At 49.9% G+C, this 19783-nt stretch overlaps 1 protein-coding gene across 1 annotated transcript; it reads right to left on the minus strand.

Moving 5' to 3' along the window:
- Positions 1-2756: 2756 nt before the first annotated feature.
- IGSF23 (immunoglobulin superfamily member 23) lies at positions 2757-17208 on the minus strand. The gene is given in 6 exon segments (XM_025849447.2): positions 2757-3660; positions 5882-5906; positions 5909-6034; positions 8004-8276; positions 10574-10900; positions 17106-17208. Coding segments are annotated over 6 exon segments (849 nt in total). The 5' UTR covers positions 17170-17208; the 3' UTR covers positions 2757-3626.
- Between the last annotated feature and the right edge of the window lie 2575 nt (positions 17209-19783).

A 19783-nucleotide genomic window follows, 5' to 3' on the forward strand; every position in this document is an offset into this window, starting at 1 on the left:
CTGTCTGGGATGTATGGAATGCCTGGAGAGAGGAGGAAAGTTCCAGGTTTTCTTTGTTTTTGTCTCCTATCTGGATGCAAAATGTGTGATGTCTACACAGTCACAGAATAAGAACAGGTGCAGGATTCTTAATTTTCTTACCCCGCATCTCCTACTTTTGACAGCACTTTCCACCCCCCTGGGGGGACGTTGGGGTATGATTTTGCTTGTTCTCGGCTCACATTTTCACTGTGGCCCAATTCCTCCACACCTACGTGTGGTCCAGGCTCCCTCCTAGTCATGCAAGCTTTGTTTTGCCAAGTGTCATTTAAATCCTTGACTTTATTGCTTAAATCTTAGGGTTAGATGTATCCATGGGTATTAGATGGGCTGCAAGGAACCACGGAATTAAGGCAACAGTGGCCTAAGTAGGAAAGAGGGGTGTTTCTTCTTTCATGTACAAAGAATCCCGAGGTATTTAAGACGGGGCTAGCTGGATGGCTTCATGAAGTCTTTGGGCACCCATTTTTCAGTGAGGTGTTGGTAAATTGGCTCTCTCCAAAAAAACAAAAACAAAAACACCAAAACCCCCAAGACAACACAAAACCTCTGGTTTCCATGGTGAGCCTGCTGTAGCAAGGTTCGTTGAGCACATACTGTGTAACAGATACAGATCTTGCTATCGCAGCGCTGACAATCTAGTGGATGGGATAAATATTAAATATTCACACCAATAAATATTTAATGACATGATGTGGTTAAATGCTATTAAGCAGAACAGTGCTCGGACAGAGTTCCCCCAGCAGACTGAATTTATAACAGGCATTGTCAGGAAGTCTCTTTGAGGAAATTTGCCCAGTTTATCTTTAGGAGTGGGGAGGGACTTCACAAAAATTCTCAGCTGTTCCAATGGGCAAGGGAAATAGACTTGCTACAGGCTTGGCCTGAGGACAGCTGGCTTGGGGGGTGGTTGGAGTGTCATTGCTGAGGCTGGCTAGACCGCCCTGTCACCCTGCAAGCAGGAAATGACTAACTTCTTCTTTAACAGTGAAGGGAAAAGGGAGGAGGGAAAGGGGCACAGCAGGATGCCTCAGGTGACAAAGGAACTGGTTAGATATTAGGGATTTCCAAACAAATCTGAACCCTTGGACAGACCAGGGCAAGGACCCCAGAGTCAGTGATCTACACATATGGGTGCTGGGGGGGGGTATTTATTTTTAACAATGAGGAGTTAGAGTTGCACTGTCCAGTACAATAGCCCCTAGCCGCAGGCGGCAATATAAATTAAAATTAAGTTGAATTAAAAACAAATAAAAATTTTAGTTCCTCAGTTACACTATCCACATTGCAAGGTCTCAATAACCACATGTATCGGATGGTGCAGATATAGAACATTTCCATTACCACAGAGACTTCTATTGGACAGCACTGGTCTAAGGCACGGGTTTTGGAATTGGGTAGACCCGAGTTGGCACCATGCATGGCTGTGTTACCTCAGGTGAGTCACTTGCCCTTTCTGAGCATCACTTTTATCCTATGTACACAAGCAAAATGACCACTACCTGATACAGTAGGTGGGAGCTCATGAAAGAAGGGGAAAGGGGCTCTGGCCCCAAGGAGAGAGCAACAGGAAAGTGGGGTGATTGGAAACAGAGCCAGGCAACCTGGCTTGGAGAACAGCTCCACCTTTTGCTACCCATGTGACCCTGGGCAAGTCACTTACCCTCTGAGCCTCTCCTGCTTTGTCAGGAAAGTGGGGGTGGATTCTCCTTTCCACAGGGGGTTCAGTGAAGATGATATGACCCATGAATCACCTAAGGTATGTAGTATTGGGGCTGACACAGAGACAGCCCTTGGCAGACAACATTTGAACTCAGGTCTGCTCTTATTACTGCTAATCATCATGATGTGATAGGTGGCTTTGTGTTGGTCACAAAAGCACTGAAGTTCCTCAGATGTTAGATGCATCCACGCCAGAGCTTCATCCATACTCCTTTCCCCTCAGCCTGCCATCTACCAGGATTCTCCAACAGCTCAAAATCAAGTGGTCAATCTTATTTACAAATGGGCCATGGACTTCTGGGCCTTGTAACCACCTCCCCCACTTCTCTGTTCCAGTTTTTTTTTTTCTTTTTTGAAAAGGAGCAAAAATAAGCGGCATGTGTAGAAGACATTTTGGGGTGTCTGTCCAGCTTACAAGGCAAAACCTCTCCTGTTTTCTGGGCGACGAAACAGACAGGGCTAAGCCCCTTGAACTCTGCTTGTACGAATCCTCCTGGACCCCAACCCAGCCACAGGAATGGGACCACGGTTGATACCTGACATGAGTGAGCCAATCAGATGCCTTCTCCAGGGGTTTCAGGGACAAGGCGAAGGGATTCTGTGGACTTAGAAGTTATGGGGTTGTGTCTTTTCCCATGTGGATGGAGAAACACTGAGCACCCACATGCAGAGAGAGACAGAGAGAGAACTGTGGAATCCCATGTACCCAGAGAGGAGGGTGACAAGGGGTGAGGGCTGGGGGCCGAGAGGGGCAGCAAGCTCCTGCCCTGCCCTGGTTCCAGCAGCGTTCCTGTTTTCTGGTCACGCACTGCCTTCAGTGGGAGCTTGAAAAAAATGGCCACAGATTCTTTCCTTTTCATGAAGAGGTGGTGTCCATTTCCCACCCCTCAAATCTGGGCTGGCCACGTGGCTGGCTTTGGCCAGAAGAATGTGGCAGAAATGATGATGTGCTGTTCTTTTTTTAAGATTTCTTTTATCTGAGAGACAGAGCACGAGTGTAGGGAGAGGCAGAGGGAGAGGGAGAAGCAGACTCCCTGCTGAGCAGGGACCCCCCCCCCACCAACATGGGGCTTGATCCCAGGACCCCGGGATCATGACCTGAGCTGAAGGCAGCTGCTCAATCAACTGAGCCACCCAGGTGCCCCAGAAATGATGATGTGCCATTCTTAACACTGGCCCTAAAAGGCATTGCCCCTCTGCTCTCACTCCTGGAATCCTGCCTCTGTCATGTGAACAAGCTTGGGTCGGCCTGCTACAGAATGATAGATGATGTGGAGGACAGGTTAATTGTTCCAGACAACTGTCTTAGTCCAGACAGTCCCTGGGTAACTGCCAACTCATCACAGGTGCATGAGTGGGCCCAGCAGAGACCAGAAGAATGGCCCAGCTGAGCCCAGCCCAAACTGAAAACCCTGCAGAATTGTAAGCTAAATCCATGGCTGTCTTTTCAAGCCATTAAATTTGGTGGGGGATAGTTTGTTACACAGAGGGTGCTAACTGATACACCCTTAGAGTTTTGGAAGTCTTCCTGGATCCTTGTATTAAATTCCTCCTTTTGTTTTTATCGGCCCACTTAAGTGAGTATCCTTTGCTCTCAGCCCGCAAATTTTATGAAATATGGACTGCTTGTGTAGGTGGTTTCCAGGGATTTGGTGAGCTGGGCAGATGGGACACTGGCAGCTGGCAAGAGGGAGAGAAAGGCAGTCTCTGGGACTCTCTGCAAGATGAGAACATCCCAAAGACAAATGATCAGGAAGGAGGAGGTCTCATCTGGAGCCCCCAGGAACTTCATCTGGTCCCAGCCCCAGGATTCTCTTGCTGCCCTTCCCAGCATTACCTCTGAGGCTGACAGACAAGTGCCCACTTCAGCAGCATATCTGTATTCTTTGTCTGTTAGTCCTATAATGAGAGAGAGAGAGAGAGTGAAATCGTCATCATCATCATCACCATCATCATCATCATAATGTGGCTGACATTTTTTGGAGGTTTACCATTGCCAGGTACTATTTGCAGTGCTTTACTCCTGCTGTGTCATGTAATCTGCACACTTTCCCTTTGAGGTAGGAATTACCATTTATCCTTGTTTTACGGATAGGGTAGGAGGTTAGTTAGCCTGGCTTCAAGGCCCAGGGCCTTAACTGCAAACAGCAGGGATCTCTCTTGGCCCTTGTTGGGTGTGGTGGATGTGTGTGGGGCTTCCCCTCAGCCCATACCCCTCTTTCCCAACGACTGCTCCTCCCCACTGGGAGGGGCAAGACAGCCACGCCTGTCCTCATGACCTCATCTCCAAGGTTGCCATGACTCGAAGAGGCTGGTTCCTCCTGGCTGCCGTCAGCGTCCGTCCGTCATCAAACGTCTTGGCCAAAATTGTGGGAGGAGAGGAAGTGACCCCTCCTGCCTGCTCATGGAGGCAGGGACTGGATGTCTCATCCCTCCCCTCTAAGAACATGATTTTGGATTTGAATCTGGGCTTGGTTCAGGGTCAGCCATTTGTCAGCTGTGTCGCTGGGCAAGGTGAGTTTCTCTGGTTTACTCACTTGGAAAATGAGGACAAGAACATACCCATCCCTTGGAGTAGCTGTGACTTGAAGGCTCTTGGCACTTCCTGAGGGCCCAGGAAGTTGCAGCTGCTACAGCGACGAGGCTGATGCAGGGGATTCAGGCAGTAGCCTGGCCCTCCCTCACCCATGGAAGGTTCCACATGGGACTCAGGGACTGGAGACTTGGCCCCAGCCTCTCCCAGTTGATCCACAAGGCCTTTGCAAACCATGTCAGCTTGCAGTACATAAGCTATGAAGGCTTGTGTTGTTATGGCAGGAAAAGAGGCAGTTGAGGTTAGGGGCGAGAACTAGGAATGAGGCAGGGTTCTGGGTTCGAATTCCTCTCTAGCTGTGGGGTCTGGGGCTAGTCACTTCTCTCTGAGCCGTAGTTCCCTCTTTGACAAAAACAAGATCTTCTTTCTTATCCACCACCGCCCCTCCCCCTTCCCCCCAACCCCTGCAGAGCTCTTGTGGACATTAAATAGAATAATGTTTAGCAAGCACGTAATAGGCACTCAATACGTGGTAAGATATTATAGTATTACGGTAATAGCTAATACATCTAGGAATGAAATGCAAGTCGGATATAAGTCAGATCCCGTCCCTCCTCTGCTCTAAACCCTCCATGGCTCTCATGTCACTCAGAACAAAAGCCAAGTCCTTATATGGCCCGCAAGACCTTACACTTTCTGTCCACCCCCACCCCCACCCCCATTCCCTCCCTGATCTCATGCCGTATTTCTCTTTCCCTTCCTCACACCACTCCAGCCACACTGGCCTCCTTGCTATTGCTTGAACTCACCAGGGAAGTCCTACCTCAGGGCCTTTTGCCCTGGCTATTTTTCCTGCTGGGTATGCCCTTCTGCCAGACATCCACTGACATCCATCCCTCCTTTGCTCAGTGTCTTAGCTCAGATGTCACTTTCTTGGGGAGGCCTTCACTGACTTAAGCTGTGCCCCACCCCAACCCTGGATTTACTTCTCAGCCTTACTCCACTGCTTAGCACTCACCATTATCCAACATGCTGGATATCCAACATCCAAAATCTATATTTTACTTGGTCATCACGTGAATTGCTGGTGTCTCTGACTAGGATGCAAGATCCTGAGGTCCAGGACTCCGGCTGCTATTCCCAGGGCTTCCCCAGCGCCGGCAGAGTGTGCACTGGATGGATATGTGTAGAAGGACTGAATACAGCACTGACCACATGCCAGGCACAGGTGTAGATGCTTGAGAAATAGTAACTTGTTTCATCCTCACAGCAGCCCCAAGGATGGCATTTTGCAGATGGGCAAACTGAGGCACAGACAGTGGGAGCAACTTGCCTATGGCCTCACTGTGGGTAAGGAATAGAGCCGGGATTCGAACCTAGGCAGACGAGCTCCGGAATCCTTTTCTGTCTCTTTGTTCCCTGGTTAACTTTGCGTGCATGCGTCAAGGGTAGGTATCCTCCTCTCTGAGTCTAAAGCCTCTTGGATGAGGCTGCTGGTGGGGTTTCTGTCTTGCTGCAGAGTGAGCTGTGTCTTGTAGGGGCTGAGTGGATGTCAGGCAGTGGACAGAGGTGAAGGGCAGCACATACCTTATGCTCTGGATGATGGCAAAGCTATGCCTCCTATCAGCACCACGGCCCCTATACTTCCAGCGACGAGGAGGCCGATAGCAGCTTCTCCTGACACAGTGAGAATGGGGTCTGGCTCAATGGGCTCAGCGTCTGTGGGATCCACGTTGTCTTCTGGGGACCAAGAAGGGGCGAGACTGGAGAAGCCATCCTCCCTCCACACTGCCGCCTCCCACCATTTCACCTCCTGAACGTGTCTTTAGTCTACTGCCTCCTCCCCATCCTCTGGCCTCCACCCCAGCCTCCTCCTGGAGGCCAGCCTCAGCTCTCTCTCTCTCTCTCTCTCTCTCTCTCTCCCTACCTTGTTAACTTAGTTCCACTGGACTCTACTCAATTTCTGGGCTCACCTCTCTCTTCTACTTCCTGGCCTTTGTACCCCCTAGAATGCTATTTATGCCATTTTCTTCCCCTTGGCCTGGATAATTCCTATGTATCCTAGTACCAGCTCAGATGTCCCCTCCTCCAGGAAGCCCTCCCTGACCCGCTTGCTGGGTCAGGTGGCCCCTTGGCTCCCCCACCCCAGTCTTGCCCACTCTGGTCATTACTGTTTGTGGATGGGTCAGTCCCCCACCGGTCTGTCCCCCACTCAAACATTAGTGTGTGGGGACAGGGCCAGGGCTGTCTCCAGAATGTCCCCAGCACCACCCAGCACAGGCTGGTCATGTAGTAGGCAGCCAACAAACATTTCCAGAATAGTTGATGGACGAATAAAGGGGGAACTGAAAGTCATTCTCAATGAACATATCAGAGTCACCTGCTGCTACAGGATTTAAACTTTTTTCTCCCAGTGACTCACCCCCAAACCAAATCCTGAAGCTCCTTCTAAAGCCTGGCTGGGAAGAAATGGCAGCTCTCTGGGGCCCAGCCAAGCCAGACTTTCCATCACCCTTGCCTTTTCCATGCTCTGGACCTTTGCTCATGTGTTCCCTGCTGCCCAAGTCCCTCCCCTACTTCTCTACTGGCCAGGTCCTCTGTACCATTCTAGCTCATTCCGGGCCTCTCCTCCTCCATGCATAAATACACGAAAAATAATATTCATGAGGATAGCTGCTATTTAAAGGACCTGCTTTCTTTCTTCTTCTTTTTTTTCAGTAGGCTTCACGCCCATCGTTGGGCTTGAGTTCACGACCCCAAGATCAAGAGTCTTATGCTCCACCGACAGAACTAGCCAGGTGCCCTTTAAGCACCTGCTTTCCTACAGGTGTTCTGCTAGCCTCATTCATGTATTATTTCTGCTCCTTATGACAATCTTCCAGAGGTATACACAGTCACACCCATTATGCTCAGGAAGAAACAGAGGCTCAGAGAAGGGATGTCACTTATCTTAAGTCACCTGGCCAGGAAGGCACAAGGGCGGGAATTGAATCCAGGTTTAACCAGCTCCCAGACCACTTTCCTGATCGCAACAGGCTGTTCTTGTTACTGCCCCTTGGGGCTCCACACGTGCCACCGCATACAGTAATAGTCACAAGATTCATAATAATATGGATAATGGTAATTGCAGCCACGATACTAGCTCATGCTTTCTGAGCTCTCACTAGTGTCCAGTAGCACTGGGCACTATTATTTTAAGCTGTTCTCCTCCTTATCTCATTGAATGCTCACAACTATACTTTGGGGTGGGCGCTATTATTTTCCCAATTTACAGATGAGGACACCGAGGCACAGAGAAGTCAAGGCAGTGGTCTAAAGTCACACAGCTAGGAAGTGGTGAAGCCAAAATTCAAATTCCAAAGCCTGTGCTCAGAACCACTCATTATCACCTGCCTTTTTTTTTTTTTTTTTTTTTTTTTTTTTTTTTTGCCAGTATGTGCTGAGACCTAGAGAGGTTAAGTTCACATAGCCAGCAAATAGTTGGAGCTGGGATCCAGATCGCTGGCTCCAGATCCTGAGCTGAGCTTTTGTTTGAGCTCATCTCTGTCAGCTGCAGCCTCTGTAAAATGGGCTAATAATCCCCACTCTGCCAGGCAGATGGAAGGACGGGATGACATCTTGGCTGGAGAGGGGCTCAGAGTGGACTGCTCTGTAGGTGGCTCAATGCAACCAAGGATGCAGAAGTCTGGGGTGGGGGCGGGGGACTCACGTGGCAGCGAGAGGGTCACAGGATAGGAGGGATACTGTCCCTGGCTGTTCTTGGCTGTGCACACGTAGGTGCCCAGATGTTCCAGGGACAACCTCCGGATGATCAGCATAGCCCCAATCTTGTAGGGCTCCCCGTTGAAGGTCCAGTGCAGCACAGGTTTGGGGGTGATAGAAGAAGCCAGGCACTCCAGGATCACTGAGTAGTTGAGGTCACTCTGGATAACGCCCTCGAAGACATAGGGGAGTGTCAGCAGCATCACTCCGTTGGAGCTGGCTGTGCAAACAGAGAGCAAGGCCACATGGATGGAGACCCCTCAAAGAGGCTGAGCACTTCTTTTGTCCAACACAGGGACATTCATTCATTCATCAACAAATGTGTTTGGAGTTCCTGATTGGTGCCCAGTGCTGCTCCAGACATGGGGCGTGGCAGAGCTGTTGGTGCCCCCACCCCAGCCCCTCACCCTCACCCTCACCACTTCCAACTGCCACATTGCACCTGTTGCCTGGGCACTTTCTGCGGCTGCCAGAGCCTGCTCTGGCCAAGGAGGAAGCAGGGCAGAGAATTGGGAGATGGGCACAGCCAGGGCACTATGCAGTGACTGGCATGGGCTGGTATATAAATATCCCAGCTGCCCAGCCCTCAGCTGGCCCAGGGTGAGGCAGAAGAGCTGGGAGGAGTGGCTAGATTCTGGATTAGTTTGAAAGCAGAGCCCACAGGATTTGCTGATGGATTGGAGAGAAAGAGAGGAGTCAAGAGGGGGTCTCCAAAGGCTCGGGACCTGCGCCTGGCTGCTGGGAACCCTCTTTACAGAGGTGGGGCATCCATACTAGTTCTCTTTCCAGGTTAAAGACTTGAGGTCCAGGGGTTCTTAGGCTCAGGCTTCATGGTCAGAGAGAGGCACAGCGAGTATTTGAAGCTGGAAGTCTGATGTCATGGTGAGTACCTGGAGCCTCCACACTGAGCTGATTTCCAATTTCAGTGCAATATGATAGTGAAAAGAACTTTAGCTCAAACCAATAACTCGCGGAAGGCTTCCTGGAGGAGGTGGTGTCTCAGCTAAGCTTGGCAGGAGGAGAAAGAGCCCACCAGGTGTAGAAACAAGAATCAATGTACTATCCACTTGGATCTGGCTCTTACTAGGAGCCAAACGCCGTTCCAAACACATGTTAACTCATGGCCGGTTATGAGTGAGTGAAACCCATCCATGCTTGGGCGAAATCATTTAGAAAGTTGTAATCGGGGCGCCTGGGTGGCTCAGTCTTTAAGCGTCTGCCTTCGGCTCAGGTCATCGTCCTAGGGTCCTGGGATTGAGCCCCGCATGGGGCTCCCTGCTCCGCGGGAAGCCTGCTTCTCCCTCTCCCACTCCCCCTGCTTGTGTTCCCTCTCTCTCTGTGTCTCTGTCAAATAAATAAATAAACTCTTAAAAAAAAAGTGGTAATCAGCATTTGAAATGTGACATGAACTATAATATGATAGAAACTATCAGAATGCACTGCTTGTAGCAATAACTGTTATTTTATGGCACGTGTCTTACGCGTGCGTGTGTGTGTACACGTACACACCAGGTCATGATGTGAAGTTCATTTCTCACTGTGGGTCACGATGGAAAAGCTTGAAAAACACCAGATTTACTCCTGAAATCCTCAACACAACCCTATGTGGTAGGTTCTACCGTGACTCCATTTTACAGATGAAGACACTGAAGTACACAGATGGGAAGTACCTTTGCAAAGACACAAGGCTAGTCACTGGTGGGGCAGCCACGTCTTTGCAAGGCTGTCCTGGTTTCAGAGGCTGCACAAGCTCTAGGCTGAGCATGGCACGGGCACGGGAGGTGGGGGAGCTCTCCCCACCTTTGGTACCCTGAAGATGGTGCTGGGCTAGAGAGGCCGTGGGAAAGGGGATAAGCTCCAGGACCAAAGAGAGTCCTGTAGAATCCCAGCTTGGCCTTTTGCTTCTAGGTGACCACAGGCTATTGACATCACCTCTCGGTCTTAGCTCCTCACCTGTGCAATGGTTTTGGTGCTCGGAGCATCTGCTTTCTCCGGTCGTTGTGAAATCCCCTGTGTTTGGTATGTATCGAGGGCTCAGTAAGTTGCAGCCAGTCCTTCCTGCTTTTTGGTGTTTACTCCAGCTGGCCTCTCTAAGAGAGCACTTTCTCCCACTCTTCACGGGGCAAACTCCTGATCGGCTTTACAGGTCCCAGCTCGGATGGCCCCTCCTCTGGGGAGCCCTACCTGTCTCCTAGGCTAGGTTCTTGCATGTCCCTGCCCACGAGCCCAGCCCCACCCAGGACAGAGAAGGCACTAAAAAAAGATTTGATGCATATGTAAGAATCAGCGTCGGTAAGTGTTTTGTTGAGCGGAAATCTCAGGCCCCACATGGTCAGCCCTGCCGACCACCAGCTCTACCTGCCTTCCCAAGTTACACTGAAAAGCCAACAGCCTCGCGTGGCCTGCACCCCCTACATGGTTCTGTGCACAATTTCTTGTGCTCTCCAGATCTCTCTTGCCCCTCCAGCCTTGCTGCTCTCTCTGCCTGAGAACTCGGTCCCTCTCAGCCCCACTCACCCTGGCCAAGTATCTGCTCTGTCGCACTCCTGCGTCCTTTGCTGGTTTCCAGCACTGTGTCTTGAGCTGTTGCATTTCCAATGATCAGGCTGCTTTGGGTGTCCAGTGTCTCCTGGCCGATGTGGTTGGGCCCTGGGAAGCCCTCAGGGGAGAAGATCATGGTTTCTGGCCGGGCCTTGTGCCCTTGGAACCAAGAAGTGGAGAGAACACCATTCAGGCTTCCGGGGACAGGCAGGCGGGCACTGGCTCCTTCGGTCAAGGGGTCTGGAGACGCGGGGGCGGGCAGCTCCAAGGAGGCAGAACAGGTGCAGGATGCGATCAGGATGCCTTGGAGGGTGTGGGAAGGGAGAGGAGAGAGCAGAGGGAGCAAATGGGACCAAAGGCGAGATGATGCCCCAGCAAATAAACCTTCCTGAGCTTGCGAGGAGTGTGGCACATCAAGAGTTGATAGCAGTGATAATGACAGAAATAGTGTAGGGGGCGCGCCTGGATAGCTCGGCTGGTTAAGTGTCTGACTCCTGATTTCTGCTCAGGTCATGATCTCGGGGTCCTGGGCTCGAGGTCCATACTCAGCGGGAAGTCTGCTTGAGGATTCTCTCTCTCTCCCTCTTCCTTTGCCCCTCCCCCTGCTTGCTCACTCTCTTTCTCTCCCTCTAAAATAAATAAATCTTAAAAAAACAGAAATAAAAGGGAACATTCACTGAGCACCTTCTACAAGCCAGACACTGTTTTAAGCAATGAACATATATTATCTTACTTACTCCTTCATCGACCCCACCAAGCACACATTATTCAGGGTATCCTACAGATCCATTCTCTGACCTCTGCCCTGCTCTGCTTCCTGAGAGGCTGACTTCTTTGAGCTGCATCGTTAGGTGCCCATGTCTTTTGCTTTGGGTTGGCTTCTGCCAATGGGAGTGACCTTGAGTAGCTGGTCCCACAGCTCCCTCCCTGCTCCATCAACGTGGGTCGGCTCTGTCCCTCTAATAAGGCTGCTGTTGGTGTCCCTCTCCATACACCACTGTCTTTGGGTTTTGGGGGTCTGCTCTTCCTCTTACGGCTTCTAGCAGAGAGGAAGTAACAGCTTTCTGCTCTGGCTAGTCCCTGGGTGTTGCACAATCTCGGGTGGGTTTACCTATGTCCTGCCTACACCTCTGCAAATAGTCCCTATATTAACCCCCCGTCATTACTCCTTTTGAGTAGACCATTTTCTACCTCAACCCTGAGTGACACAATTATTATACCCCCAGGAGGACTGAGGAAACGGAAGCTCAGAGAATTGAAGACCATTGTCCAGGATGTCATAGGTGATAAACAGCAGGGCTGTGAGCCACACCCAGGCAGGCAAAATTCTGTCAGTAAAGTAGACTGGTGAGTGTGCCCCACCATCCCCAGTTGCTCTCACTTCCTTTAATTAAATTTCCATGTGGCTTAGTGCTTGGAGTGAAATCCTCAGGGTCTGACTCCAGACCCTATGCACTTACCCACCCCACTCTTCTGCCTCCCATTGGATTGATGGCTGTGGCAGCAAGAACACAAGGTCCAGCCATAAAAGACTGAAACATCTGAGGGGAAAATGTAAAGAACTTCAGCCAAGTGGAAAAAAACAAATACCACCCACCAACTCAGAAGAACAATGACATACCAGGAAAATGATTTGCAACAGATCTCACAGACCAAGAGCTCATTTTGCTAATATGTAAAAAGCTCTGAGATATCAATAAAAAAAAATATCAGTAACCTAACAGAAACATATACAAAGGATGTGGGTAGCCCATTCATAGAAAAGAAAAGAAAATAGAAATGTCAAATGTTCAGCTGTGCTCATGGTAAGAGAAATGCAAATTATTATTATTATTTTTAAAGACTATATTTTTATTTGACAGAGAGAGAGAGAGAGAGAGCACAAGCAGGCGGAGCAGCAGACAGAGAGAAACAGACTCCCCGCTGAGCAGGGAGCCTGATACAGGACTCGATCCCAGGACCCTGAGATCATGACCTGAGCCGAAGTCAGACACTTAACCGACTGAACCACCCGGGTGCCCTCCATATCCTCTGACCCTGAAATTAAACGTCAGGGAATGTGTTCTACAGATACACTTTCTCAATATAAAATGACTAATGGGCAGGGTCATTTGCCACACCTTAGTTATAATGGCTAAAGATTGGAAATATCCAAGTGCCCGTCCACCGGGAACCAATTTAATAAATTATGGTCCGTTCACACAGTGGAATGATACACTTGTACAAAAGGATGAGGAAGAACTCTGTCCAGAATGGCATGAACTGAGAGGTAAAGATCTCCATAGTATGTAGTTAAGTTACGAATGCATGCTGCTGGATAGTTCTTATGGTATGCTACCTTTGGTGTAAAAATGGGAGAAAAGTAAATATATATTTGCATTTCTTATAAACACACAAAGAAACCCTGGAAGGATACACAAAAACAGTGGTTCTCTGTGTGTGATGGCGGGGAGGGAAGCCTCAGAACTGGATGGGTGGCGAGGACAGAGACTTCACTCAAGGTCTTTTCTGTATCTTTGAGATTTAAACCGTGGGAATATACAACCCATTCAAAAATTAAGTAAAATTTGAATAAAGGAAGTAAGAGAGCATAAATGTTCTCAATAGTCTTTCACACACACATGCGCGCGCACACACACACAGTGCACATACACCAGAATGTAAGATCCAGAATTGGACTGCCAGTGTGCAAGTCCCAAAACTTATTAGCTCTGGTGACTTTGGGAAAATTACTTATCCTCTCCAAGCATCAGTTTCTTTATCTATAAAATGGGAATGATGATGCCTCCAGTGATTTTTCAACTGGGGATGATTTGCTCCCCTCAGGGGACATTGGTAACGTCTAGAAGTTTTTCTGGTTGTCATGATGTGGGGTGGGGGAGGTGCTACTGGCATCCAATGGGTAGAGGCCAAGGAGACTGATCAGCCTCCTACCATGCTCATGACAGCCCCAGCAACAAGGAAGCATTGGACCCCAAATATGAGTAGTGCCGATGTTGAGAAGCCCTGATCTAATGCTTGTAAAGGGCGCTTAGAACAATGTGCCAACAAGGTGAACGCCAAATCAATGCTTGACATTATAATTATCATCACTATTACCATTCTTGCTTCTGTAATTGCGAGTCCTTGGGGTGCTGTAAATATGTCTTTTAAAGATTAAAAACAAAAGCAATACACTAAGTGGTTACATTCTAAGGATCAGAAATTCCCACTTACAGAACAAACGTGAAAACATCAGCTCTCTCCTGGAATGAGAAGTGGTAGCGAATGACTCCCAGGGCAGCAGCATCAGATACAGACAGTGCTGGGCTCTGGAACCCGGGGTGACAGGTCTCAGAAGGGCAGCTTCCGGGGCAGGGGGTCAGCTGACACCCCCTGCTGGCTGCGTGCCAGGGACTGTGCCAGATTCTCCCAACCACGACCTCACTGGTCCCCTCTACAACTCTGAGATCAGCACTAGTCTGTTTTATAGGCAGGGAAACTGGGGCACAGCGAGCTTGAGTCTCAGAGCCAAGGTCAAAAGTGGAGAGCTGGGAGTTGTCCCATTACAGGGCCTTCTGGGTGGGTGAGGGGGGCTCACTGAGTCTTTTATCTTCGAGTCGGCAGCTGGTGTGATTTTTCTTTTTAAAAAGATCTATGTATTTATTTGAGAGAGAGTTGGGGGGGGTGAGGCAGAGGGAGAGAGAGTCTCAAGTGGCCTCCCTGCTGAGCATGGAGCCCCACATGGGGCTCGATCTCATGACCCTGAGATCATGACCTGAGCCAAAATCAAGAGTCACTTAACCGACTGAGCCACCCAGGTGCCCCTGGTGTGACTTTCCTGTTCCCCTGCTCATAAGCCTCCTGTGGCTCCCCAGTGCTCTCAGGACACAGCGCAGATCCCCTTGCCTGGCACCCTCCCACAACTCCACGCTCCTCTCTCCACTCCTCCCTCATTGTCTGCATCAGGCAGACCGAACTCTGTGCAGCTGCCCTGGCCTCTGGGCCTTTGCACATGTGGGTCCCCCTCCCTAGAATGCTGTTCCCTCTAACTCTTCATCTAGCTGTGATTCCAGTTTCAGCTCCGGCACCCCCCTTCTGAAGCCTTCCCTGACCCTCAGGGAGGCTTGGTGATAGACACTACACTTGTGTCCGGGCAGGGACCTCAGGAGATGGAGTGATGGAAGCTCTAGCCACAGAGTGATGGGAATAAACAGGACCTGCTCAGGGTGTTGCTTTTCTATCTTGACGGAAAAGAAAAATTTGCATTCTTCCCCTTTTATGAAACAAAGGGCACAGGGATGCAATTTGCATGAGCGACGCCACCTTTCTCTGAGCTCTTACTTTGATTTTAACGGCTTTGAAAAGGGCCTTCCCTGGCCAGCACCTCCCCAGCTTCAGACCTCAGCCCTCTTCTCTGGGTCCCCCACATTCCTGCCCTACCCACTGGGGGATGGGTCTGTCTTCTCTCTGGACTGTGAGCCCCAAGAGAGCAGGGCTGGGGCTGTCTTGGTCACCGCTCTGTCCCCAGCACCACCCCGCACAAGCTGGGTCCCCAGCAGGTGCTCAGGAGTGTTTGTTGAATCAGTTATTGAAGTAGAAGATCTCAGGTCACCCAATCTGAATTCGGGGATGGAGTTCTGACTCTGACACCATCGCAGGTGCCTGGTGATTCAACGAGTGTCCCCAAGGCACCTTAAGAAGACCTCACGTCTCGGCGACACTTCCTCCAGCTGCTGTGGAGTCACAGTTTCACTTGGAGACTTTGAGGCCACTAGACCCGGGTTCCTAACCCTGACTCTGCCACTTATTATTTCTGGTGTCCAAGTGAGGGATGGAGTGGAAAGGGCCCGTGGGGCAGAGGGAATAGAGGCTGGAGTGGAAATGACCCACGCCTCTAGTGTTCCATGTGATGACAAATGTGTCCTCATGTTTCCCATGAGGCAGTGGTGGATGCCTCGGCAGGGAGCCGGCTGGAGGCTGTCTGGCAAAGCCCCTCATGGGACAGGGCTCCCAAGGGCAGACCTTGGCAGAAAGAGGCTGGAGGGAGCCGGGAGATGCTGGTGAGCCTCTAGGGGGGCCCAGTTCATGCAGCCACAACAACATACTCTGCAGTGAAGAGGGTCCTCAAAGTGTCCCCCAACCAGACGGATGCAGCAATGGTGCCTCAACCACACAGAAGGGCTTGACTCCACCTTACAAGTAAAATAGCCAAGTAGAAACTTTCCTGCCCCCTTCCTGGACTTCCTCCCCTCTGCCTGTGGCCCTGAGAGGGCCACAGACCACATCTCTGGGTGGGGAGGAAGGACACAAAGAGAAACAGGCCTAGAATCTTACTACAGTCGGACACAGGCCTCAGCTGGGGATGAGGCAAAGCTTTAAACAGGGTGGAGTTTGGGGTTTTGAAACTACATGGAACCTGACCTTTTAAGACCTGGAAAAGGAGGCAATTCATTTACCTTCTGAGAGGTGGATGTGTGTCGTCTTTGGCAAGTGCGGTCTTGGTGGCCAGACCACCTGGGTTCAAATTCTCCCTCTGCCATTTCTAAGCTGTGTGGCCTGGGGGGAGGCACATAATCTCTCTGTGCCTCAGTTTCCTCCACTATGAAGTGGGGATCATATAGCCCTTACCTCATAGAGTTAAGAATTAAATGTTACTACATGAAAGCTCTTAGAACAGCCTGGCATGTAGAAGAAGTCAGTTATATGACCTCTTGATATTATGACTTGTTATTTTATAATCACCATTATTATTATTTAAGATTTTATTTATTTGAGAGAGAGAGAGAGAGAGAGAGAGCACGAGCAGGGGGAGGGGCAGAGGGAGAGGGAGAGGGAGAAGGAGAATCTCAAGCAGACTCCCCACTGAGCAGGGAGCCCGTCCCAGGGCTCCATCCTAGGATGCCGGGATCATGACCCAAGCTGAAGGCAGATGCTTAACTGACTGAGCCACCCAGGTGCCCCTATTATTATTATTTTTAAAAAGATGTATTTATTTATTTGAGAGAGAGAGTGCATGCTAGTGGAGGGAGGAGCAGAGAGAGAGAAAGAATCCTCAAGCAGACTCTGCGATGAGAGTGGTGCCCCAGGCGGGGCTCCATCCCACGACCCATGAAATTGTGACCTGCTCTAAAACCAAGAGTCCCACACTCAACCAACTGAGCCAGCCAGGTGCCCCTATCATATTATTATTATTTAAAAATTATTATTAGATGTAGATAGCTGGGGTGAGCCAGGGAGCTCGGTGAAAAAGGGCGGGGCGGGGGTGGTCCTGGTCCTGAATTCTGATTCTACCCTCACCAGCCAGCGATCTTGGACAGGTGACTCTGTCCCTCTCTGAGCCTCTCTTCCTTGGTAAAAAGGGTCAACAGCACGGCCTCTTGGGGGGACTTCAAGAGCTCTTGTGCATCTCTCAACTGATTAGAGGCAGAGCTCTGAGAGGGGCAACTCTGACTTGGATAGAGACTCTCCCTGGGGGTGTCTTCTCCCTGTCCCCAACCTGTGGGTGAAGCCAATGTTCCTTACGCACCTGTTAGAAGTAGCCTCTTCCAGGCAGGGCTGTGGCCGGGTCCGGCGTCCAGAGGACACCTCATGCCTCGTTCTGTCCAGGCGCTGCGCAGGGGAGGTCGCCCTGTCAGGAGCGGGGCCTCCTAGACCTCAAAGTCAAGGACGCAGCTTTGGCCCCGCCCCCCGTCCTGGCCACACCCCCGCTTCCCTGCCTGGCTCCTGCTCTTGGCTGGGAATTCACCTCCCGGACCAGCACTCTTCTCTAGCACCGGTTTTATGGTAGTGGTGGGTGGGGAGCACGCAGGGGCGGGATTCTGGGAGAAGGGGTTTTAGGGTTTCGCTCGTTCCCTCTTTGCCCCCGCCCCCTTCCAGCCCTCCTGGCCTGGAGAATGATGAAGATGGGAGGGTGGGGCGGAATTGTCCTGCTTCCGTCACTTCACATCAGAGGAGAGGAATGGCCAAAGATCATCAGGTAGGAGGTGGCTGGGGCCTCGCTTGCCTCCTGACTTGGCTCCAGACTCCGTGACTATCAGCTCTGAGACTCCACGTCTCTCCTCTGTAAAATGGGGATGTTGATAATAGTGCCTGCCTCAGAGTCAGAGGGGCCCATGGACATCAAGATGCCCAGCAGAGTGCCTGGCATAGAGCAGGTGCTCGATGAATGGCAGTAGTTATTAAAATAATGCGAAGTATTGTTATAGGTATCCGGGATGTCCTGGAGGCATGTTCAGAAGCCCTTTCTCAGGGCCTTGCTCCTACTATATCCTGAATTTTGGATTCTGGAAGAATAATCCACAAAAACTTCTTTCTCTCATCCTTTGGACCCATTCTTTCCTCCTCCATAATTGTATTGCTCAAACGAACAGCTGGCATTTATTGAACACCTACCACATGCCCGGCACAGCAGTTGACCTTTAAGGATTGTTGTTTAATTGAATGCTCATAGCAACCCTGCGGGGTCAGTATGATCATCTTCTTTTTCCAGTGGCTCACAGAGGCTAAGTAGTTCACCTAACCTCACACAGCTATTCACAATGGCTTTTGTCAGTTCTTGGAGAGAGTCATCTCAGGGCCTTAGCACTCGCTGCTCCCTTTTCTTAGCACCTTACACAAGTCATCTTATGGCTGATTGCATCTCATTGTTCCAGTCTCAAATCAAATAGAAACTCCTCCAAAGGGCCTTCCCTAATGCCTGCGGCAGGTGAAGCCCCATCTTCTTGCTAGCAAAGCACACTGTTTTCTTTTCTTTCCAATATTTACTACTGTCTGAAATTATTCATTTCTTTGTCCACTTGTTTATTATCTGTCTCCCCATTCCCACACCCACCTCTCTAGAACATCAGGCGGGAAGGATTTTGTCTGGCTGTGTCCACAGTGTCTAGAACAGTGCCAGGCATATCATGGGTGCTCAATAATTTCTTTTATAGTGAATGAACAATGACTAAGTGAGTGAGTGTCATGGGAGTGTTGGAATTTGAACTCCTATCTGACTCAGCAGCTCATGCTTCTCCCTCCCAAAGAGGTCCAGGTTTCTACCCTGGGGCAAAGTTTCACACACAAGTCTTTGAGAATAGTCATTATCAAGTGACTTGGTAATATCTTTATTAACATTACCCATACTGCCTTTTTTTAAAAATGATTTTTGTGAAGGCTTGCTGGGGCGATTAACCAGGCCAGGGGACTACCAGTGGGTGATAAGCAAATATCTGCAACACGATTAATAACCGTCTATGGGTGAGGAGTCTGGCATTTCAGCTTATCCAGCTTTCACGCTCTTTTATTGGGGCAAAGCATCTGGAGTTTGCTTTGAGAAACCAGCCTTCTCATGGTTCCAGATCAGAGCACTTCATCCTCCAACCACAGTGATTGGGGGAGGGTTGGGCACGTGACCCTAGCCTAGCAATAGGAGAATTTCAACCCCGTGCTTCAGTGATACCTGGACACACCACCCAACACAGGCCCAGGAAAAGCAAACAGAGGTCTTCTGTTGGAACTCTGGGGGATAAAGCATTTTCTTTCTCTCTGGCTTGCAAAGCTGAAGGGACAGAAAACATTTTCTTTTTGTCTGGCTCCAAAGCTGTGGAGCAGCTGGGGGCCCTCTTTCTACCATGAGTAGAAAGGCTGCCTAGAATGAGGCCAACGCATAAGAAAGCATAGCAGAGTAGACGGACAGATTTCTGATGACTTCATTTAAACACCTAGACCCATCTGTGCCTGAAGCTGGCCCTCATCTTTCAGCTTTTGTGTCATCTGAGTCTATATATTCCCCTAGATCTTCCTGGAAGTTTGATTTGCGATTTAGTTACTTGCTTCCCAAAGAACTCTGATGGAAAGGAAAGGTGAAAACAGAGCTTTTTGAGAGCATGTGATTCAGGATCTAGTGGAGACTGAAGATGGGTAAGGGATGCCTTGGGGGAGGAGGAGGACTTAGCAGGTCTTTGTATCCCAAACCTCAGCCTTTCTTATACCACATCTTAATTCCTTCCATATGTACCCCCATCTGCACTTTTATTTATTTATTCAATATCTTACTTAAAAACAGCTCATCTAAAATAAGCTTGACTCAGTTTTTAAATAATAACACCCACAAAAGTGCATCCTAATAGGCTACTTGCATCAGTGCAGATGACGGCAAAAATATAATGATGAAAATGAAACACATCTGTCCACATAACTGTGCAAAAAATTTTGGTGTGTCAC

This window comes from Callorhinus ursinus, unplaced genomic scaffold, assembly GCF_003265705.2.
Source record: "Callorhinus ursinus isolate GAN/ISIS: 27379988/994484 unplaced genomic scaffold, GSC_fseal_2.0 scaffold71, whole genome shotgun sequence".
NCBI classification, from domain to species: domain Eukaryota; kingdom Metazoa; phylum Chordata; class Mammalia; order Carnivora; family Otariidae; genus Callorhinus; species Callorhinus ursinus.